This window comes from Heterodontus francisci, chromosome 7 (assembly GCF_036365525.1).
Source record: "Heterodontus francisci isolate sHetFra1 chromosome 7, sHetFra1.hap1, whole genome shotgun sequence".
NCBI classification, from domain to species: Eukaryota; Metazoa; Chordata; class Chondrichthyes; order Heterodontiformes; family Heterodontidae; genus Heterodontus; species Heterodontus francisci.
In genome coordinates, this window is record NC_090377.1 from 134,098,965 (window position 1) to 134,121,215 (window position 22,251).

At 45.1% G+C, this 22,251-nt stretch overlaps 1 protein-coding gene across 1 annotated transcript in view; it reads right to left on the reverse strand.

Annotated features, from left to right (window-relative positions):
• LOC137372335 (sentrin-specific protease 2-like) overlaps positions 1-22,251 on the reverse strand; it is a 115,636-nt gene that overhangs the window by 25,715 nt on the left and 67,670 nt on the right. Inside the window, exons 11-15 of the mRNA XM_068036197.1 lie at positions 18,344-18,425; positions 17,875-18,039; positions 16,421-16,552; positions 14,458-14,661; positions 1,568-1,647 (exon numbers count right to left, since the gene is read on the reverse strand). Coding sequence (XP_067892298.1) covers positions 1,568-1,647; positions 14,458-14,661; positions 16,421-16,552; positions 17,875-18,039; positions 18,344-18,425 — 663 coding nt within the window. The remainder of the gene's footprint in view (positions 1-1,567; positions 1,648-14,457; positions 14,662-16,420; positions 16,553-17,874; positions 18,040-18,343; positions 18,426-22,251) is intronic.

The window sequence follows — 22,251 nt, forward strand, 5'->3', positions numbered from 1 at the left end:
GAAACTACTTGATCTGTGCACAGCACAGGAGAGACGAGGAACACTGCGCACAGAATTGAGATTGGTACAGCCCATTGTTGGGGTGCTGTTTGGTGCCTGATGTCCACACGCACACTTCTGTTATAAATTGTACCAGAGGCCATCTTGGTAAATGACAAACAAGAGGTGTTCTTTACTCATGTCTGAAACAGGCATTAGCCATTTGCATATGCAAATAAGGGGCCTAATGCCTCCCTGTTGCAACTTTGGTTTGCTCTCAGGCAGCAAGCGCCAGTGCTGATTGCTTCTGGAAAAAGCAATGCTATACACATGGCAAAACTAAAAAAAATGAACTACAGACCATAATCACTGCTGTTCCTGGTCCTGACATCTCTGACCTCACTCCCATCTCTGACCTTCTAGCCCTCCCCAACACCTCCTCTCCCACCCTCACAGCACTCTTGAACCCCCAACAGTACTTCCAAAGTCTGCAATATCTCCTATCTAATCCTCAACAGCAGTCCTGACCCACTTCCCGCCAACTGACCCCTACCAAACAGTAGTCCTGGGGTCTGCATTCTTCCTACTTGGTACCCCAAACAGTACTCCCAAAATCTGTGATTTTCCTACCTGAATCCCGCAGATTCCGATCATGGACTCCGAGGCCAGATCCCCGCAATCCAAAAATGGGCAATGGTGTTGAAATAACTAAGGGAAATTTCAAATAGAACTGGAGGGTCTTAGTAGGATGATAATTATCACATCAAACCAATGCAACGCATTAACCAACAAAGTAAAAGGAATGCTGAATTCATGGCTAAATCACAAGAGTACAAGTTATGCTGAAAATACATTGTACTCTAGTAGGACCAGATCTTGAATAGTGTGTGTCTAATTTTGAATATCAAGACACAAAGAAGACATTCAAGTATTGAAGAGCTGCAGGACAGAGCCCTAGTATTATAAGTCTAATTTATGAATAAAGACTGAAGAAACTTGGGTTTTTCAGCTTTGAAAGAAGGTAACCTTACAGAAGTACACAAGATAAAAATAATATAGAAATCCTGAGAGTTACTTCAAATTAAATTTTGAAAGTAGGTCAAGAAGTCTGCTGTTCCAAGATAAAAGGAAAATTTAAAACTGGTATCAGGAAGTTCTCCTCCACACAAAGCATGATCCACTAGGTGGAATGGGGTTTCTGGGTGAGGCCTAGGAGGAAAAACACTAGAATTATTTAATCGCCAAATAAATATTGGAATGGAAGGAAAGGCTTTATGGATAGATTGAATGGCCTTCCCCATCCGTAACTATCATGTGAACCCAAGACAACAGTGTTATTGCTTTGGTGATTGCGGCTCTGCATGGGTTTGACAGGTATCAAGCCTTCTTGAACCCCAGTTTTCTTTTAAGTTAAGTTTTAAGTTTAAGCTATTTCAACACCATTCACTTATTGCCCATTTATTATTTTATTTGATATATTTTATTTACAATTGTAATTTGCCAGGTGCCTTTTACTGATTTCTCTCAAACTTGATTTTGACTAAAGGAAGCAAAACACGAAGCTATTCCATTACAGCAAGGTACTTACAGCAGTGTGCAGCACACATCATCATTCCACTGACCCATAGAATCAAGGTGCAGAATCAACTTCTTTCTTAAATCTGCGACCTGTTAAATAAAATTTACCTTTTAAGTGGCATTGTTCATCTTACACTGAATTGTACATTGAAGGACTTACTTTGCTTCAGCTTTTCTTTCATGAAGTTCACAAACTCTCCCATCTCAAGTTTCTGCCCATTTTCACTGCCTTTTGGTGGAGTTTGGGTGGGGATGGAGGTGTCGGGGGGGCTCCAGGATCTGATTCTGATGCTTTCATCTCCTTATTCTAGCCTGGAATCAAATCTATGACCGCTGGTGAAAGGCTGCAGAATCCAAGTATTTAGTCAGTGGGTAATGACAAAAATATCACTAGGTCCTCCTGATAGCTCAACAGCTAACTGCAACACCCAGCAGGGTACTGAGCCAGACAGAACCAGAAGGTCAAAGATTCGATCCTGCTGGGGCTGAACAAGCTGATCTCTGCCAGGGTGGCAGTACAGGTGCTGCAATTGGCCTCAATGTTCTTGGACTTGGGAGGGGGAGGGGGAAAACAAGGATCCAGTGATCCTTCCTGGAAAGGAGTTGTGCACATGTGAGAAAGAGAACAAAAGAGAGAAAGGGAAAGAAGTAAAAAACAACAGAAAGCAGTTCAGGATTGGGTTTGGAAGTGATGGTCCCATTGGTAGAAGTCAATTGACCGGCACAATCAAGCTGACATTGAGAATAACTAATTGGCGAGGTACTTGAGGGCTCCCATGGAACTGTATACCAATACAGAGTGAGCATGTCAAGGGCGACAGATGAAAAATCAAAAAGAAAAATCAGTTGGCACATAAGAATGCAAGTATATGGGTAACTAAGCTGGTACTACTATAATTCTAATGTTCTACATTAGTGGTTCTCAAACTTTCCTGATTTAAGGACCCTTTTTCAAATGGATTAATAATTACAGACCCCACCTAAATTCTAATAGTCGAACACTCAGAATATGAAAGTTTTGAGAAAACAGGTATTAACAAATATGTGAGATGGGTGTTCCCCTTCTCACTCTACTGAACCATAGAAAAATTACAGCACAGAAGGAGGCCATTCAGCCCACTGTGTCTGTGCTGGCCGAAAAAACTAGCCACCCAATCGACTCCCAACTACTTGGTCCATAGCCTTTCAGAGCACGAGGGGGCACATACAGCACTGATTAGATATAGAGAAAAGCTCAGACCAGTCTGCCCCAATAATGTGCCTTATTCCCAAACTCTTAATGACACTCCTAAGAAATCAATGTGAAATGTATCGCTTTCTCACACCAGCTATTTTGTAGCCCAAGTTTGCCAATTCATGTGAAATTAAAAACAGTTCTGCACTCAAACCCACTAGGACATGGAACAAGACCCTCCAGCCCCCCCAAACCAATTTCCCATAAGTCCTTTATAGACAGCAAAGGAGCCTTCTATCTGCAACCTGAAGGTAAAATTCCAGTATCTAATCATATAGAATACCCAGTCACCCTTTCTTTTAATGACTGAAAATATATACTTTTGAAATCTGAAATTAAGTGACTCCATTCATTTGGCGTTGTTAGAGCATGGGAGGCCTCATTACATTGGGCAAAACCCATTACACCTCTTACAATAATTCAGGAAAAGTATTTGAAGCACAACAACATAAAGGACCAGAGAGAGAGAGATCAGGACAGTGGTATTAGTTTTGGATTGTTCCAGCAAATGCATGCTATGACACAGTACGACAAGGGAACAGGCCATTTGACCCACCAGATTCAAGCCGCTGTTATGCGCCACACGAGCAACCTCCCATCCTTCTTCACCTATTCCTATTGTCATGTCCTCTCTTCCTTTCTCCCTCCTGCACTTACCTAGCTTCTCCTGAAATGCATCTGTGCTGTTCACTTCAATTTGGGGTAGCGAATTCCACAGTCTAATTATTCTCTGGGTAAAGACCTTTCTCCTGCATTCCCCATTGGATTTCTTAGTGACAATCATATATTTATGGTCCTAAGTTCTGATCATGTCTGCAAGTGAAAACACCTGATCTACATCTACCCTATCAAACACTTTCATAATCTTAAAAGACTTCTATCAGGCCACTCGTCAGTCTGTTCTCCTGATAGGTATAATCTCCGTTTTGGTATCATTCTAGTGAACTTTTTTTGCACCTTCTCTAGTGCTTCTATATCCTTTTATTAATATGGAGACCATAGTATTCACAGTACTCCAAATGTGATCTAACTAAGGTTTTATATATTAACATAGCTTCTCTACTTTTCAATTCTATCTGTCAAGAAACGATCCCAATTAAAAAAAAATGCTCTTATTAATCTATGTCACTACTTTTAGCGATGTGCTTATCTGTACCCCAGGATCTCTCTGTTCCTCTGCCCCATTTAGGCGCTTATTTTCCAAGGAGCATGTGTCCTCCTTATTCTTCGTACCAAAATGTATCACCTCATACTGATCTATACTGAAGTTAATTTGGTAATTACAGATCCATTCGCAAGTTTATTAATGTCTTCCTATATTTTATTACAATCCCCCAACTTGGTGTTGCCTGCAAATTTTGAGATTGCACTTGCAATTCGCGAGTCCAAATTGTTCATGTAAATAGTGAATAGTGACCAACAGTGATCGCAGCACCGATCCTTGTTGAACACTACTTACCATCTTCTGCCAGTCTCAGTAACTACCTTAAACCTCAACTGTGTACTTTGTTTTTTTTTCTTTTTTTAAATTCCCTTTCATTATCATCTCCTTTGTTGGCTGTGTACTTAGCATATGTGTTTTTCTTCAGTTTCAATATTGCCATTATTTCTTTATTAATCCATTACTGGCTAGTTTGTTCTTGCTTTTTTGTGGTATATATTTCTCTTGGACTCTATTGATCACAGTTTTAAATTTTGTTAATAAAGGATGAGATCAGTACCGTAGTGAGAAATGAGCTTGGCTCAGAAGATCAAGATGTAGAATCAGTTTGGGTGGAGATAAAAAATAGCAAAAGAAAGAAGTCACTGGTGGGAGTAGTTTATAGGCCTCCTGACAGTTGCTACACTGTAGGACAGAATATAAATCTAGAAATAATGGAGGCTTGTAGGAAAGGTGCTCCAATAATCTTGGGCAATTTTAATCTTCATATAGATTGGACTAATTAAATTGGCAAAGGTAGCCTGGAGGATGAGTTCATAGAGTGTATTAGGGACAGGCTTTTAGAACAATACGCTCTGGAACCAACCTGAGAGCAGGCTATTTTAGACCTGGTAATGCGTAATGAGACAAGATTAATAAATGACCTCACAGTAAAGGATCCTCTCGGCAAGAGCGATCGTAATATGAAAGAATTTCACATTCAGTTTGTGGATGAGAAATATAAGTCTGAAACTAGAGTCAAACGTAAATAAAGGCAATTACATGGGTATGAAGACAGAGTTGGCTAAAGTGGACTGGGAAAATAAGTTGAAAGTTAAGACAATAGAGAACCTGTGACAGACATTTAAGGAGATATTTCATAACTCTCAACAAAGATATATACCATTAAGCAAGAAAGACTATCAGAAGGATGCACCTTCCATGGCTAACTCAGAAAGTTAATTGTGGTATCAAATTGAAAGAAAAGGCATTCAATGCTGCAAAGATTAGTGGTAGGCCAGAAGATTGGGAACATTTTAGAAACCATATGAACATACGAACTAGGAGCAGGATTAGGCCACTCGACCCCTCGAGCCTGCTCCGCCATTCAATAAGTGCATGGCTGAACTGATTACTCCACATTTCCACCTACCCCCGATAATCTTCCACCCCCTTGCTTATCAAGAACCAGCGGAGGATGACTACAAAAAAAAGAGGGAAAATTAGAGTATGCGAGTTAACTGGAAAAAAATATAAAAACAGACATTAAAAGTTTCTACAACTATATCAAAACACAGTAGCTAAAGTAAACATTTGTCCCTTAGAGGATGAGACTGGGGAATGAATAATAGGAAACAAGGAAACGGCAGAGACTTTGAACAAGTATTATGTATCTGTCTTCACAGTAGAAGACACAAAAAGCATCCCAAGAATGGTAGAAAATCAAGAGGCAAAAGGGATGGAGAAACTTAGAACGATCACTATCACCAGAGAAAAATTACTAGGAAAACTAATGAGACTAAAGGCTGACAAGTTCCCTGGACCTGATGGTCTGCATCCTAGGGTCTTAAAAGAAGTGGCTGCAGACATAATGGATGCATTAGTTGCAATCTTCCAAAATTCCCTAGATTCTGGAAAGGTCCCATTGGATTGGAAAACTCCAAATGTAACAGCTCTAATCAAGAAAGGAGGGCAACAGAAAGCAGGAAACTATAGGCCAGTTAACACAACATCTGTCATTGGGGGGAGATGTTGGCATAGTGTTAATGTCACTAGACTAATAATCCAGAGGCCCAGGCTAATGCCCTGGGGACATGGGTTCAAATCCCACCATGGCAGCCGGTGGAATTAAATTCAATTCGTTAATAAAAATCTGGAATTGAAAGCTAATCTCAGTAATGGTGCCAAGAAACTATCACCGATTGTTGTAAAAACCCATCTGGTTCACTAATGTCCTCTGGGGAAAGAAATCTGCTGTCCTTACCTGGTCTGGCCTATATGTGACTCCAGACCCACAGCAATGTGGTTGACTCTTAATTGCCCTCTGAAATGGCTGCACAAGCCACACAGTTCAAGGGCAATTAGGGATGGGCAACAAATGCTGGCCTTGCCAGTGACGTCCACATCCCATGAAAGAATAAGAAAACAAAAATAGAAAATGCTAGAATCCACGATTAAGGAAGTAGTAGAAGGATATTTAGAAAATCACAATACAATCAGGCAGAGTCAAAATGGTTTTATGAAAGGAAAATCTTATTTCACAAATTTATTAAAGTTCTTTGAGGATGCAACAAGCAGGATGGATAAAGGGGAACCAGCAGATGTAGTGCATTTGGATTTCCAAAAGGCATTCCATAAGGTGCCACTAAAAGGTTATGATACAAGATAAGAGCTCATGGTGTTAGGGTAATATATTAGCATGGATAAAGGTTTGGCTAACTAACAGGAAACAGAGAGTTGAGATAAATGAGGCATTTTCAGGCTGGCAAACAGTAACTAGTGGAGTGCCAAAAGGATCAGTGCTGGGGCCTCAACCATTTACGATCTACATTAATGACTTGGATGAAGAGACCGAGTATATTGAAGCCAAGTTTGCAGATAATACAAAGATAGGCAGGTCGGAATGCAAGTTGTGAGGTGGACAAAAAGTGTCTGCAAAGAGATATTGATAGTATAAGTAAGTGGGCAAAAATTTGGCAGATGGAGTATAATGTGGGAAAATGTGAAGTTGTCCACTTTGGCAGGAAGAATAGAAAAGCATATTAATTAAATGGAGAGAGACTGCAGAATGCTGCGGTACAGAGGGACCTGGGTGTCCTTGTACATGAATCACAAAAAGTTAGCATGCAGGTACAGCAAGTAGTTAGAAAGGCAAATGGAATGTTGACATTTATTGCAAGGGGTTGGAGTATAAAAGAAGGAAGTCTTGAGTTGGTGAGACCACACCTACAGTACTGGTCTCTTTACTGGAGGAAGGATATATTTGCATTACTAACAGTTCAGAGAAGGTTCACTAGGCTGATTCCTGGGATGAAGGGGTTCTCTTATGAGGAAAGATTGAGCAGGTTGGGCCTATAATCATTGGAGTTTAGAAAAGTAAGAGTTGATCATATTGAAACATAGGATTCTGAGGGGGCTTGACAGGACAGATGCTGAGAGGATGTTGCCCCTCTTAGGGGAATCTAGAACTAGGGGCATAGTTTCAAAATAAGGGGTATCCCTTTTAAGGCGGAGATGAGGAGGAATTTATTCTCTCAGAGAGTCATTAATCTTTGGAATTCTCTTCCCCAGACAGCATTCGAGGCTGGGTCATTGAATATATTCAAGGCTGAGTTAGACAGATTTTTGATCCACAAGGGGGTCAAGGGTTATGGGGAACAGGCAGGAAAGTGGAGTTAAGGCCACAATCAGATCAGCCATGATCTTATTGAATGGCGGAGTAGGCCCAAGGGGCTGAATGGCCTACTCCTGCGCATATTCCTTATGATATAAACGTTTTCCATTGCTGTTCGCTAGTAAAATTTTCCAGTTTATTTTCCTTTGTTCCATTCTCATCCCTTTAAAATCAGCTTTTTTCTAATTTATTGCTTTGGTGTTTGTCTTACTTGCATCCATCTCAATTTTTATCTTAAATGCTATTATGTTGTGATCACTATTGCTCAAGTATTTCCATACACTTACTTCCCTTATCGGTTCTGGTTCATTTCCCATTACTATGTCCGGCCGTGCTATGTACATTGCTGTACAGGTAATTTAATTCATCTTCAGTTGTTGTTCCTTTTACTTTAATAGTCATTTTATACTTCTGATCCATAAATGTATTTTTATTCCCCGATCATTTGTTACGCTTGAGCCTTGCTCTGACTTTTACTCTCACCTTCAATTTCTTTTTTCAGACTTAGATTATTTTCACCAGATCCTTCCCGTCTTACTAGTTTACTGTCCTACTGACAGCTCGATTGATCCTTTCTGCTAGGAAATACGATGTGATTAGCCTCCTTCTGCAAACATCTGCAGCTCACGGATGAGATCTATTTTGCCTTGTGCAAGTGTACAATTGCATGTGTCATTCCCAATGCACAAAATATTGAGTGAAACAAAATTTTGTGCACTTATACATACACCAAGATTTAATGGTAGTTTAGTCACAAAGACAATTCCCATAGGTGACATGACAGGAAAACACACAAAGAACAAAGAACAGTACAGCACAGAAACAGGCCATTCAGCCCTCCAAGCCTGCGCCGATCTTGATGCCTGCCTAAACTAACACCTTCTGCACTTCCGCGGACCGTATCCCTCTATTCCCTTCCTATTCATATATTTGTCAAGATGTCTGTTAAACGTCGCTATCGTATCTGCTTCCACCACCTCCCCTGGCAGCAAGTTCCAGGCACTCATCACCCTCTTTTTAAAAAACTAGCCACGCACATCCCCTCTAAACTTTGCCCCTCGCACCTTAAACCTATGTCCCCTAGTAACTGACTCTTCCACCCTGGGATAAAGCTTCTGACTATCCACTCTGTCCATGCCGCTCATAACTTTGTAAACCTCTATCATGTCGCCCCTCCACCCCCGCAACCTCTTCAGTGAGATATTCTGTTCACTTTATTTGTAGTTTCAGCCCACAGTTTAAGTCATCCCTACTTACCAATGCACTCTGAGGTAAATGCCAGGTCACTATATAAGAACAGGCAAGTACCAAGTGGCAGACAGCAACAGAAATTATAGTTTTTCAAACTAAAATTAGAAAATGGAGGAATGCCTCTTCTAAGCTTTGGATATTCTCATTCATCCCAATATTCCTAAAAAAAACCCCCAAAAAACATTCACGACCACCCTCTCCTCACAAACTACCATCCTATCTTCAACCACTCTTCTCTATCCAAAGTCCTTGAATGTATTGTAACTGTTGTATGTTTGTTTAGTATATTGCCACCTTAGTTAGTCTAGCTTAGAGAGATTCTGTAGTCTGGAGTAATTAGAACATTAACCTTTATTACATTATTACTATAGGGCACACAGAGAGAGGGGGCACAGAGAGAGGGGGGGGAAAGAGAGAGAGAGGGGGGAAAAGAGAGAGAGGGGGGAAAAGAGAGAGAGGGGGAAAGAGAGAAGAGAGAGAAGGGGAAAGAGAGAAGAGAGAAAAGGGGAAAGAGAGAAGAGAGAAAAGGGGAAAGAGAGAAGAGAGAGAGAGGGGGAAGAGAGCGAAGGGGGGGGAAGAGAGCGAAAGGGGGGGAAGAGAGCGAAGGGGGGAAGAGAGCGAAGGGGGGGGAAGAGAGCGAAGGGGGGGAAGAGAGCGAAGGGGGGGAAGAGAGCGAGGGGGGAAGAGAGCGAAGGGGGGGGAAGAGAGCGAAGGGGGGGAAGAGAGCGAGGGGGGAAGAGAGCGAGGGGGGAAGAGAGCGAGGGGGGAAGAGAGCGAGGGGGGAAAAGAGAGAGAGGGGGAAAGAGAGAAGAGAGAGAAGGGGAAAGAGAGAAGAGAGAAAAGGGGAAAGAGAGAAGAGAGAAAAGGGGAAAGAGAGAAGAGAGCGAAGGGGGGGGAAGAGAGCGAAGGGGGGGAAGAGAGCGAAGGGGGGGAAGAGAGCGAAGGGGGGGAAGAGAGCGAAGGGGGGGAAGAGAGCGAAGGGGGGGAAGAGAGCGAAGGGGGGGAAGAGAGCGAAGGGGGGGAAGAGAGCGAAGGGGGGGAAGAGAGCGAAGGGGGGGAAGAGAGCGAAGGGGGGGAAGAGAGCGAAGGGGGGGAAGAGAGCGAAGGGGGGGAAGAGAGCGAAGGGGGGGAAGAGAGCGAGGGGGGAAGAGAGCGAGGGGGGAAGAGAGCGGGGGGGGAAGAGAGCGGGGGGGGAAGAGAGCGGGGGGGGAAGAGAGCGGGGGGGGAAGAGAGCGAGGGGGGAAGAGAGCGAGGGGGAAGAGAGCGAGGGGGGAAGAGAGCGAGGGGGGAAGAGAGCGAGGGGGGAAGAGAGCGAGGGGGGAAGAGAGCGAGGGGGGAAGAGAGCGAGGGGGGAAGAGAGCGAGGGGGGAAGAGAGCGAGGGGGGAAGAGAGCGAGGGGGGAAGAGAGAGAGGGGGGAAGAGAGCGAGGGGGGAAGAGAGCGAGGGGGGTAGAGAGCGAGGGGGGAAGAGAGCGAGGGGGGAAGAGAGCGAGGGGGGAAGAGAGCGAGGGGGGAAGAGAGCGAGGGGGAAGAGAGCGAGGGGGGAAGAGAGCGAGGGGGGAAGAGAGCGAGGGGGGAAGAGAGCGAGGGGGGAAGAGAGCGAGGGGGGAAGAGAGCGAGGGGGGAAGAGAGCGAGGGGGGAAGAGAGCGAGGGGGGAAGAGAGCGAGGGGGGAAGAGAGCGAGGGGGGAAGAGAGCGAGGGGGGAAGAGAGCGAGGGGGGAAGAGAGCGAGGGGGGAAGAGAGCGAGGGGGGGAGAGAGCGAGGGGGGAAGAGAGCGAGGGGGGAAGAGAGCGAGGGGGGAAGAGAGCGAGGGGGGAAGAGAGCGAGGGGGGAAGAGAGCGAGGGGGGAAGAGAGCGAGGGGGGAAGAGAGCGAGGGGGGAAGAGAGCGAGGGGGGAAGAGAGCGAGGGGGGAAGAGAGCGAGGGGGGAAGAGAGCGAGGGGGGAAGAGAGCGAGGGGGGAAGAGAGCGAGGGGGGAAGAGAGCGAGGGGGGAAGAGAGCGAGGGGGGAAGAGAGCGAGGGGGGAAGAGAGCGAGGGGGGGGGAAGAGAGCGAGGGGGGGGGAAGAGAGCGAGGGGGGGGAAGAGAGAGAGGGGGGGGGAAGAGAGAGAGGGGGGGGAAGAGAGAGTGGGGGGGGAAGAGAGAGTGGGGGGGGGAAAGAGAGAGTGGGGGGGGGAAGAGAGAGTGGGGGGGGGAAGAGAGAGTGGGGGGGGGAAAGAGAGAGTGGGGGGGGGGAAGAGAGAGTGGGGGGGGAAGAGAGAGAGGGGGGGGGGAAGAGAGAGAGGGGGGGGAAGAGAGAGAGGGGGGGGAAGAGAGAGTGGGGGGGGAAGAGAGAGTGGGGGGGGAAGAGAGAGTGGGGGGGGGGAAAGAGAGAGTGGGGGGGGGGAAGAGAGAGTGGGGGGGGGAAGAGAGAGTGGGGGGGGGAAGAGAGAGTGGGGGGGGGAAGAGAGAGTGGGGGGGGGAAGAGAGAGTGGGGGGGGGGAAGAGAGAGTGGGGGGGGAAGAGAGAGTGGGGGGGGGGAAAGAGAGAGTGGGGGGGGGAAGAGAGAGTGGGGGGGGAAGAGAGAGTGGGGGGGGAAGAGAGAGTGGGGGGGGAAGAGAGAGTGGGGGGGGAAGAGAGAGTGGGGGGGGGAAGAGAGAGTGGGGGGGGGAAGAGAGAGTGGGGGGGGGAAGAGAGAGTGGGGGGGGAAGAGAGAGTGGGGGGGGAAGAGAGAGTGGGGGGGGAAGAGAGAGTGGGGGGGGAAGAGAGAGTGGGGGGGGAAGAGAGAGTGGGGGGGGAAGAGAGAGTGGGGGGGGGAAGAGAGAGTGGGGGGGGAAGAGAGAGTGGGGGGGAAGAGAGAGTGGGGGGGGAAGAGAGAGTGGGGGGGGAAGAGAGAGTGGGGGGGGAAGAGAGAGTGGGGGGGGAAGAGAGAGTGGGGGGGGAAGAGAGAGTGGGGGGGGAAGAGAGAGTGGGGGGGGAAGAGAGAGTGGGGGGGGAAGAGAGAGTGGGGGGGAAGAGAGAGTGGGGGGAAAGAGAGGGGGGGGAAAGAGAGAGAGGGGGAAAGAGAGAGAGGGGGGAAAGAGAGAGAGGGGGGAAAGAGAGAGAGGGGGGAAAGAGAGAGAGGGGGGAAAGAGAGAGAGGGGGGAAAGAGAGAGAGGGGGGAAAGAGAGAGGGGGGGGAAAGAGAGAGAGGGGGGAAGAGAGAGAGGGGGGAAAGAGAGAGAGGGGGGAAAGAGAGAGAGGGGGGAAAGAGAGAGAGGGGGGAAAGAGAGAGAGGGGGGAAAGAGAGAGAGGGGGGAAAGAGAGAGAGGGGGGAAGAGAGAGAGGGGGGAAAGAGAGAGAGGGGGAAAGAGAGAGAGGGGGAAAGAGAGAGAGGGGGAAAGAGAGAGAGGGGGAAAGAGAGAGAGGGGGGAAAGAGAGAGAGGGGGGAAAGAGAGAGAGGGGGGAAAGAGAGAGAGGGGGGAAAGAGAGAGAGGGGGGAAAGAGAGAGAGGGGGGAAAGAGAGAGAGGGGGGAAAGAGAGAGAGGGGGGAAAGAGAGAGAGGGGGGAAAGAGAGAGAGGGGGGAAAGAGAGAGAGGGGGGAAGAGAGAGAGGGGGGAAAGAGAGAGAAGGGGGAAAGAGAGAGAGGGGGAAAGAGAGAGAGGGGGGAAAGAGAGAGAGGGGGGAAAGAGAGGGAGGGGGGAAGAGAGAGAGGGGGGAAGAGAGAGAGGGGGGAAAGAGAGAGAGGGGGGAAGAGAGAGAGGGGGAAGAGAGAGAGGGGGGAAAGAGAGAGAGGGGGGAAAGAGAGAGAGGGGGGAAAGAGAGAGAGGGGGGAAAGAGAGAGAGGGGGGAAGAGAGAGAGGGGGGAAGAGAGAGAGGGGGGAAAGAGAGAGAGGGGGGAAAGAGAGAGAGGGGGGAAGAGAGGGAGGGGGAAGAGAGGGAGGGGGGAAAGAGAGGGAGGGGGAAGAGAGGGAGGGGGAAAGAGAGGGAGGGGGGAAGAGAGGGAGGGGGAAGAGAGGGAGGGGGGAAAGAGAGGGAGGGGGGAAGAGAGGGAGGGGGGAGGGAGGGGGGAAAGAGAGGGAGGGGGGAAAGAGAGGGAGGGGGGAAAGAGAGAGAGGGGGAAAGAGAGAGAGGGGGAAAGAGAGAGAGGGGGAAAGAGAGAGAGGGGGGAAAGAGAGAGAGGGGGGGAAAGAGAGGGAGGGGGGAAAGAGAGGAGGACATCTATCCTGAAAACTGCACATCGCTACAACACAGACGTGGGGGGGGGGGGGGGGAACAACACAGGGAGGGAGGAAGGGAGGGAGAGAGGGGAAGAGAGAGAAAGAGATGGGAGACAGGGAGAGAGAGAGAGAGAGACCGGGAGAGAGAGACACCGGGAGAGAGAGAGAGAGAGACACCGGGAGAGAGAGAGGAAGGAGGGAGCAAGACCACTCCTGATAGATGGACATCTATCTGGAATACTCCTCAACAGTACAAGAGGTGTGTGGGCAAATACTGACTACTTGTGCAAGCAAAAAAGTTCTAGGTATCTCACTAAATCAGTGTCCAACATAGTGATGAGAAAATACATCAATAAATTTTCCCATTTAAAGCTTCTTCACAAAAATGCACCTTTGTTGGTTTCATTGATAGTAAGATTAATTTTTAATGTCTTCATCTTTCCAAAATTGTCTCAGCAGCCCCCTATGTAAGACAAAAACTGTAATGTGGCCCCCCATGTGAAATGGTTGGACAACCCTTTAGTACGGTAACTTTCCAGATCCGTCGTTACTTTTTTCCATCTCCCTCTTTGAATCTCTCCAATCGGGCTCCTGCCCCTCCCAGAAAATCAAAATGACCCAAACCAAAGTCACAACCTGTGCTTGTAACCAAGACACATTATCCAACATCAGATTCTCTGCTGCCTTAAATACATCAAACCACACCTCTCTTCTGTTGTGCAGTTTGGTTTTACTATGTTAAGGGTACTATAGAAATGCAAGTCATAGTTGTTATTCAGTTAGTCTGTAATGTTTCTTAAAAAGCAGCTCTGGTCAAGCTAGTCAAAATACAGCGAGTGCTACTAAATTGCAAACATAAAAGCTATAAATTCATAATTAACAGAAAAAAGCAAATTTGTTGAAGAACTGCAAACTTGTACTTTTGTGTAGAGGGGATCTCCACAGCAGGGGATGATGACAAATATGTACACACAATGTAACAGATTGTAAAATGGTCACAACATTCTCACAGGATTAACTTGTCTGAGTGCCAGTTGCCTTTCCAAGCAGCTGTTCTTCATTTCTGAGCCTAAAGATACAACTGATATTCAACTGCACAGGGTCAATCCTGTCATCACTAAACATTCACACACTCGCCCTTTCTAGTATGCACTCCTGGATAACTATCAGTGGTCACCGGATTAGGCTGTCTTTTCTCCTTTGAGCCCGGGGGTGCAGAGGCCACCTGTGGCACTTCAGTTGCTGTCTTGGATTAGCTAAGTCAGCATCGATCAAGGATTGCACATGGTCTGTGTAACTCACTACAGCACTATGTTTCATCCTTTATGTACCAGGCCATGTAAATGAGCATGCAACAAAATGTTAATAAGTGGGACCCAGAATAGGTGTACAGTAAACACGAGCTCTGTAGGAAATACTAGCTTACCGTCAAACACCAATGGACTCCTAAATGTACCGGTACCAGTATGAGGTCTTTTTCAAATAAATCGATTCCTTTGGTCCATTGCTTTACTGTCCGGTAACCTCCAGTATGCAATTTCAGATAGAAGAAAGTATTGAATGCATAAACTCTGGGAAAACAGGCCTCTTTACTTCTTTCCATAATTAAACACATGTAGAAGTTAATCACCTACAAAATATTCGCAGAAAATTGTTAAAAGCTCAGCTCTCTCCAATCTGTACACCATTCATAGATAGAGAAGCCAGGAATATAAGGCCCCACATCCTTCATTTCCCCCCTACTCCTCTTCTACTGAAGGTGGTGACTCTGTCCAGTGTGGACCAGAACAACTAGTGTACACAATTCATCCTTCTAGCCTTGTGCAGTAGATCCTCTTCTGACCTTGGGACTGACACAACAGGAGGGCTACAAATGGGCTCTGCACACCTGAGCAGGTCTGTATAAATGTAAGAAGAGTACAGAATCAAGATCAGTTGTGATGCTCTCATGGCTGAGTAGCCTGCTGACAATCCACTGCCTAGACTAATGCCTTAAAAATGGCTCTGTGGGGGAAGTACCACAGAATACCCATGCTCCTGGAACTATACTGCAGCATGTGCCAGCACCTACAAGAAAGGAGGGAACATAGGAACAGGAGTAGGCCATTCAGCCCATTGGGCACAGAGATATACTCATCGGTACAAGAGTATAAAACATACATTTAGGGGTGTATTTCACTCAGGAATAGTGAAAGACAATGCCAGTACTCAAGGATAAGGCCTTATCCAGGGGCATGCAATTAAATGTCAAGGATCACAGGCGTGGGATATGGCAGCATTCATTGTGACACAAACTATAGATGAACTTAACTTACTGTTATTATGGCACAAATTTATTAGCTGTTGTACTTGACTTTCCTGTGAAGTACATTGGCTTCTCTTCCATTTTTCCAGCACTTTGTTGTCCTTGACATGGTTTTTCAACCTTTAAATAAATGCAGTGCAGCCCCTAGGTTTGCTGCTGCCTGTAGCCACCATTCTCTCAACATATTCCAGTGGATGTATTTAATGCAAATTTTGAGTTAACAAAGCAGGCTTCAACAACACTGCAATGCACAGAGAATTATTTAGCAAGCCACTGATATTTTATGAAATAAACTCCCACACGGGAAATCTGATGCTTTATATTGAAGATGTATCTCTTTAAATATTTTATCACCACTGACTCATTTGGTAACAGTCATATACACACAACACCTCAGGCTTCATTCCTGGTGTATACCAAATCAGTTGATCTCAGCAAGGGTGCTGTAATTGTACTCGGTGTACTGGGCTCCTGTTCTGATCACATCTAGTGACTGTTGAAAAATACATGTGCAGATGCCAAGTTAAAACAAAAAACAAAATCGGGCTCGGCCATGTTGGTCCCCATGGCCAAATAGCCCATTGACACAGTAGCTAGATTCATTCATGTGGTTTTTGGCTTTCTACACTCGATGGTCAAATTTCATCTGCAGCATTGATCAGGCAGGTGCCGGGCAAAGCAGCTGCACTCTCCACTTTATGCAGTTGGCAGGGGCCCTGTCCCAGCTTCAGGGTCAGACCTATTTTAAAGATAAGTGACAAGCCCTCTCAAATCAAGCGTTCTATAAGTAACTCATCAATTGGGAGGGTGGTAAATCTGGCAGAACGGCTGCTACTTAAAGGGGACCTGTAGCCTCTTAAAGGGGAAGTGTACTTTTCGATGGTGAATAGGATAACGTGAAAGTCCAGAGCAGGAGGCATTGTGACTTGAATCAGGGCCGCCAGATTTTGTTGTGACAAATGGAAGGCAGGGCAATGTCAGAGCTTTCAGAAGCAGGGAGAAAATGGGTGTGGGAATAGTGAGGACCTAAGTAAGAGCAGAAAATATATTAAAATAAAAAGGAATATGTTAAAGTGACATGTACCTCATCATTTAGCCAGTTGTAATTACACAGAGTGCCAATGTCTTTTCGTGTTATCCTCAGTTTAAACCCAGTGCTGAGTACCTCATCAGACTCTCCATAGTCAAGGGCCTTCCTGACCTCCTCCACCATTTTCTGTAACAGAAGATTATAAATTATCAAAGCTGCAAAAACAAACACTGCAAGTGCTGGGAGCAAACAGCAGGTCACTCAGCAGCTATGGAGAGAACAATCAGGCTGGACTGTGACTCAGAACGGAAAAATAAACAGGTGTTTTAATGGGACCAATTTTAATGGGGTGGCAGAGCAAGCAGTAAGCTTGCACACTGGCACCATAGAACGATTGGAAAGATTTGAGCTCCCAAGCCTGATCTTATACGCAAGGGCAAATCTCTGCCTGAATGTGAGAGCAACAGTACTTGCTCCTGATTTAATTTTTTCAAACCTCTCATATTAGATCTCCTCCCAATCTACTTTGTTCTAATGAAAAGAGGCCTAGTTTTGCTAGTCTCTTCCAACTGAAAGCTCTCAACCTTGGTAACATTTTAGTGTGTCTCTTTTGCACCTTCTTCACAGCCTTAGACTCCTTCCTGAACTAAGGTATCCAAAACTGAACACAATATTCGAACTGTGTCCTAACCAATGATTTATCGATCTAGCATCACCACTTCCTTTTGTACTCCAGAATCTTATCTATAAATCCAAAAATCCTAAATTAATGCGCTTGATTTTTTTTCTAAAAACAGCTTTATCAAATTAGTCTTCACACTTTTGAAGAATTACGTATCTGAACTCACAAGTTTCTCTGCTATTAAAAATTTTAACAATCGGCGTATATTTCCTCTCTTCACTCTTAACAAATTCTATCACCTCATATTTCTCCACCTTTATCATCTTTCTGCCGAATCTACTAATTGGTCTGCAGTCTCTTGTAATTGCTTTACTTAACTGGGCTCCAAACTTTTTTTGCCTGCAAGTTCTGATAGTGTGTCCCCTACTGAAGTCCAGATCATCTATATATACTGAGAACAATGGTTTCAAAACTGACCCCTAATTGACACCAGCATTTACATCACTCCAGTCAGAAAAACATCCATTAACCATTAAGATAAAAGCAAAGTTTCGAAGAAGGGTCACTGACCCGAAACGTTAACTCTGCTTCTCTTTCCACAGATGCTGCCAGACCTGCTGAGTGATTCCAGCATTTCTTGTTTTTGATCCATTAACCATTACTCTCTGTTGCCTACCATTACCAAGCTCCTGTCCATGTTGTCAAATTCCCTTTAATATCCTGTGCCTTAATTGTATCAAAGTGTTTCCTTTACAGCATCCTATCAAATGCAATGCCTTTTTCACATGTGCATTTTGGTTACTGCCCCTGAACCAAACCCATTACTTCTATCGCCCCTTATTTTTATTTCACTTTGAAGTCGCTGTAAAATGCAGCTTGGCTATACCTCAGTAAATTGGGGAAGATCTCCTCTTTGCTCTTGACTTAAGATGCTTAGGTTTTCCTTCAGGATTTGAGAGGATGGCACTTTGACAGCTGCTGTTGCATCGCCCTCATCCAGATACAATCGTGCTGCCACTTCATCTGACAGGTCACGCTCTATATGCTGCTCCTGAAAAAAGAAAGGGAAAATGAAGAATGCAGACATTGCACTGATTGCAGCTGCTGGTAAAGGTAGTGGATGACTAAGGCATATAAACTAGAAAGTCTCAGATTGACCCCTGGTTCCCTAGTGACCGGTCTCAGCCCAAGTAGAACTTGATGATACAACTAGTCTCAGTGCCCCCGAGTAAAGAGGTGCAAAATCAGCCAAAGTTCCTGCTCCTGATCACACCATTGTGACAGTTCAGTTCCTCCAACAGTTTTAAGGCTTTGTGCTACCATCCTATAAAGTCAAACCACAAACGAGTCCTTACCACTATACGTTCTTTCATTCCCGTAGTTGGGTTTCCTCCAGTTTTCTGCAGGATTTCTGATTGATCATCATGGTAGATCTGCCTAGAGATCAACGAATTATCTAAGTTAGTCCTTATCTTTCCACTTGACCAGACTTCACATTTGCCAGAACATCTTCTGGAATTTCTGCCACCTACAACATGATTCCGCCAAAACATGCATCTTCCCCCTGCTTTCTAGTGGGACCATTCTTGCTGTGACACCCTCACACACTTTTCCAATACCCCTAACTCTAGCTGTACTTCCCCAGGCACAGCCTCAAGCTAATGCAGTATCCAGTTACCTCCTTTCACATCATGATCCAGCGCCCAAATACTCTCCCCTCAGCAATTTATCCATACGTCCTCTGATCTAATACACTGTATTCACTGTCCATGGTGCAGTGAGTCTGCACTGTCAGCACTGACCAAGAGTCATCCTCAAGTCTATGCTGGCTCTCTGTACAGCAATCCAGTCAGTCCCATTCCCTCACTCTATCCCCGTAGCCCTGCCCTGCAAATTCATTTCCCTTAAGTTCCCATCCAATTTCCTTTTGAAATCATTCATTGATCCTCTCTGCTTCCACCACCCTTGTAGACAGGGAGTTCCAGGTCATTACCATTTGCTGCGTAAAAAAATTTCTCCGCGCATTCCCCCTACAGTTCTTGCCCAAAACATTAAATCTGTGTCCCCTGGTCCTTGTACCATTAACTAATGGGAACAGCTTTTCTTTGTCTACCTTATCTAAATCTGTCACAATCTTGTTAACCTCTATCAAATTGCCCCTCAATCTCCTTTATTCCAAGGAAAACAACTGCAGCTTCTCCAACCTCACCTTGTAGCTAAAATACTTCATCCCTGGAACCATTCTGGTAAATGTCCTCTGCACCCTTTCAAGAACCTTCACATCCTAAAGTGTGGTGACTAGAACGGAACACAATACTCTAGATGTGGCCAAACCAGAGTTTTATAAAGCTTTTGTCCTCAATACCTCTATTTATGAAGCCCAAGATCCCACATGTTTTGTTAATTACTCTCTCAATATATCCTGCTGCCTTCAAAAATCGATGCAGATGAACTCCCAGGTCCTCTGTCCCTGCAGAACTATGCTATTTAGTCTATATTGCTTCTCCCTATCTCTTCTGCCAAAATGCATAATTTCTCTGTATTAAATTCCATCTGCCACTTGTCTGCCCATTCTGCTAACCTATCGAAATTGTGTTGCAGTCGAATGGTACCATCCTCACTTTTGCCAACTTCCAGGTTTGGTATTATCAACAAATTTTGAAATTTTACTCTGAATTCCAATATCCAACTCATTTATATATATATATATATCAATAAAAGCAGTGGTCCTAGCACTGGACCCTTGGGGAACATCACTGTCTTCCATCTTCCAGTCTGAAAAATAACTATTTACCATGGCTCTCTATTTTCTGTCCTGAAGCCAATTTTTTATCTGAGCTGACACAGACCCTCCTATATCATGAGCCTCAATTTTGGTAAACAGCCTTTTATGTGGTACTTTGTCAAATGCTTTCTTAAAATTCATATGCACAACATCCATTGCATTCCCTTCATCAACCTTTTTTGTCACTTCATCAAAAAATTCAATTAGATTAGTCAAGCGTGATCTGCCTTTTACAAATCCACGCTGGCTTTCCTTAGTTAACTCAAATCTCTACAAATTCCTGTTGATTTTTCTCCTGACTTTTGTTTCTGATATTAAACTGACCAGTCTGTAGTTACTAGAATTGTCCTTACACCCTTCTTGAATAAGGGTGTCACATTTGCCACTCTTCAATCCTCTGACACCTCCCCCTATATATAGGGAAGATTGGAAGATTATGGCAGCTCACTTCCTTTAGCAACCTGGGATGCAAGCCATCCTGACCAGGTGACTTATCCACTCTAAGCATAGCCAGTCTTTCCAGCACCAATTTTCACCCCATCCATTACCACTTCTACTGATATTTTGTCAGCATCCTCTTCGTTAGAAAACACCGATAGAAAGTACTCATTAAGTATTCTAGCCTTGCCGGGTGCCTCTAAGTACTGTGGTCATACCCTTTTTGATTCTCAACTCTAACCAAATGTATTTTGTCCTTTCCCCCCTCAAGAATCCTCTCTTTCCAACACTACAATGTCTTCCCTAACCAGTACTGCCACCCCACCTCTCTTATATCCTTCCCTATCTTTTCTGAACACTTCATATCCTTGAATATTAAGTGCTCAGACCTCACCATTTTTAAGCCACTACATTATATTCCCACACTGCTATTTGTGCTTGTAGCTCATCAACCTTATTCCCCACACTGTGTTTGCATACGTGCATTGTAAACCTCTCTTTGTATTCCTCGTAGTCTTTCTTAGTCTGCTCCTATGTAATATGGTCCTGTTTCCGTCTCTAGTATTATCCAACATTCTCATTCCTTTATGCACCTTATTTCTCTTTTTTACTTCTATATGTCATTCCACTATTTAAGAAGGGAGGGAGAGACAAAACAGGGTATTACAGACCTGTTAGCCTTACATCAGTCATTGGGAACATGCTAGAATCTATTCTAAAGGATGTAATAAATGGACACTTGAATAATAATGATCTGATTGGGCATAGTCAATATGAATTTATCAATGGGAAATCATGTTTGGCGAACCTATTGGATTTTTTTGAGGATGTTACTAACAGAATTGAGAAAGGGGAGTCAGTGAACGTAGTATACTTGGATTTCAGAAGGCTTTTGATAAAGTCCCCCACAGGAGGTCGGTTAGCAAAATTAAAGCACATGGGATAGGAGGTAATATACTGGCTTGGATTAAGGATTGGTTAACAAGCAGAAAGCAGAGAGTAAGAATAAACAGGTCATTCTCGCATCGGCAGGCTGTGACTAGTGGGGTACCGCAGGGATCAGTACTTGGGTCCCAGCAGTTCACAATATATATCAATGATTTGGATGTGGGGACCAAATGTAGTATTTCCAAGTTCGTGGATGACACAAAACTAGGTGGGAATATGTGTTGTGAGGAAGATGCAAAGCGGCTTCAAGGGGATTTGGACAAACTTAAGTGAGTGGGCAAGAACATGGCAGATGGAATATAATGTGGAAAAATGCGATGATATCCACTTTGGTAGGAGGAATAGATGTGCAGAGTATTTCTTAAATGGTAGGAGATTAGAAAGTGTAAATATACTTGTAAATAAGGTGTCCTTGTCAATATGTCACTGAAGGCTAACACGCAGGTGCAGCAAGCAATTTGGAAGGCTAATGGTATGTTAGCCTTTATCGCAAGAGGACTTGAGTACAGGAGTAGTGAAGTCTTGCTTCAATTGTATAGAACCTTGGTTAGACCGCACTTGGAGCACTGTGTGCAGTTTTGGTCCCCTTACCTTAGGGAGGATATTATTGCCATAGAGGGAGTGCAATGAAGGTTCACCAGACTTGTTCCCGGGATGGCAGGACAATCCTATGAAGAGAGATTGGGGAAACTGGGTTTGTATTCCCTAGAGTTTCGAAGAATGAGAGGTAATCGCATTGAAACCTACAAAATACTAAAAGGGATAGACAGGGTAGATGCAGGTAAGATGTTTGCCCTGTTTGGAGAGTCTAGAACCAGGGGACACAATTTCAAAATCAGGGGGAAGCCACTTAGGACAGAGATGAGGAGAAATTTATTTACTCGGAGGGTTGTGAATCTTTGGAATTCTCTACCTCAGAGGGCTGTGGAAGCTCAGTCATTGAGTACGTTTAAAGCAGAGATTGACATATTTCTAATTACCACTGACATAAGGGGATATGAGGAAAGTGTGGTTAAAAGGCATTGAAGTGGATGATCAGCCATGATCATATTGAATGGTGGGGCAGGCTCGATGGGCTGAATGGCCTACCCC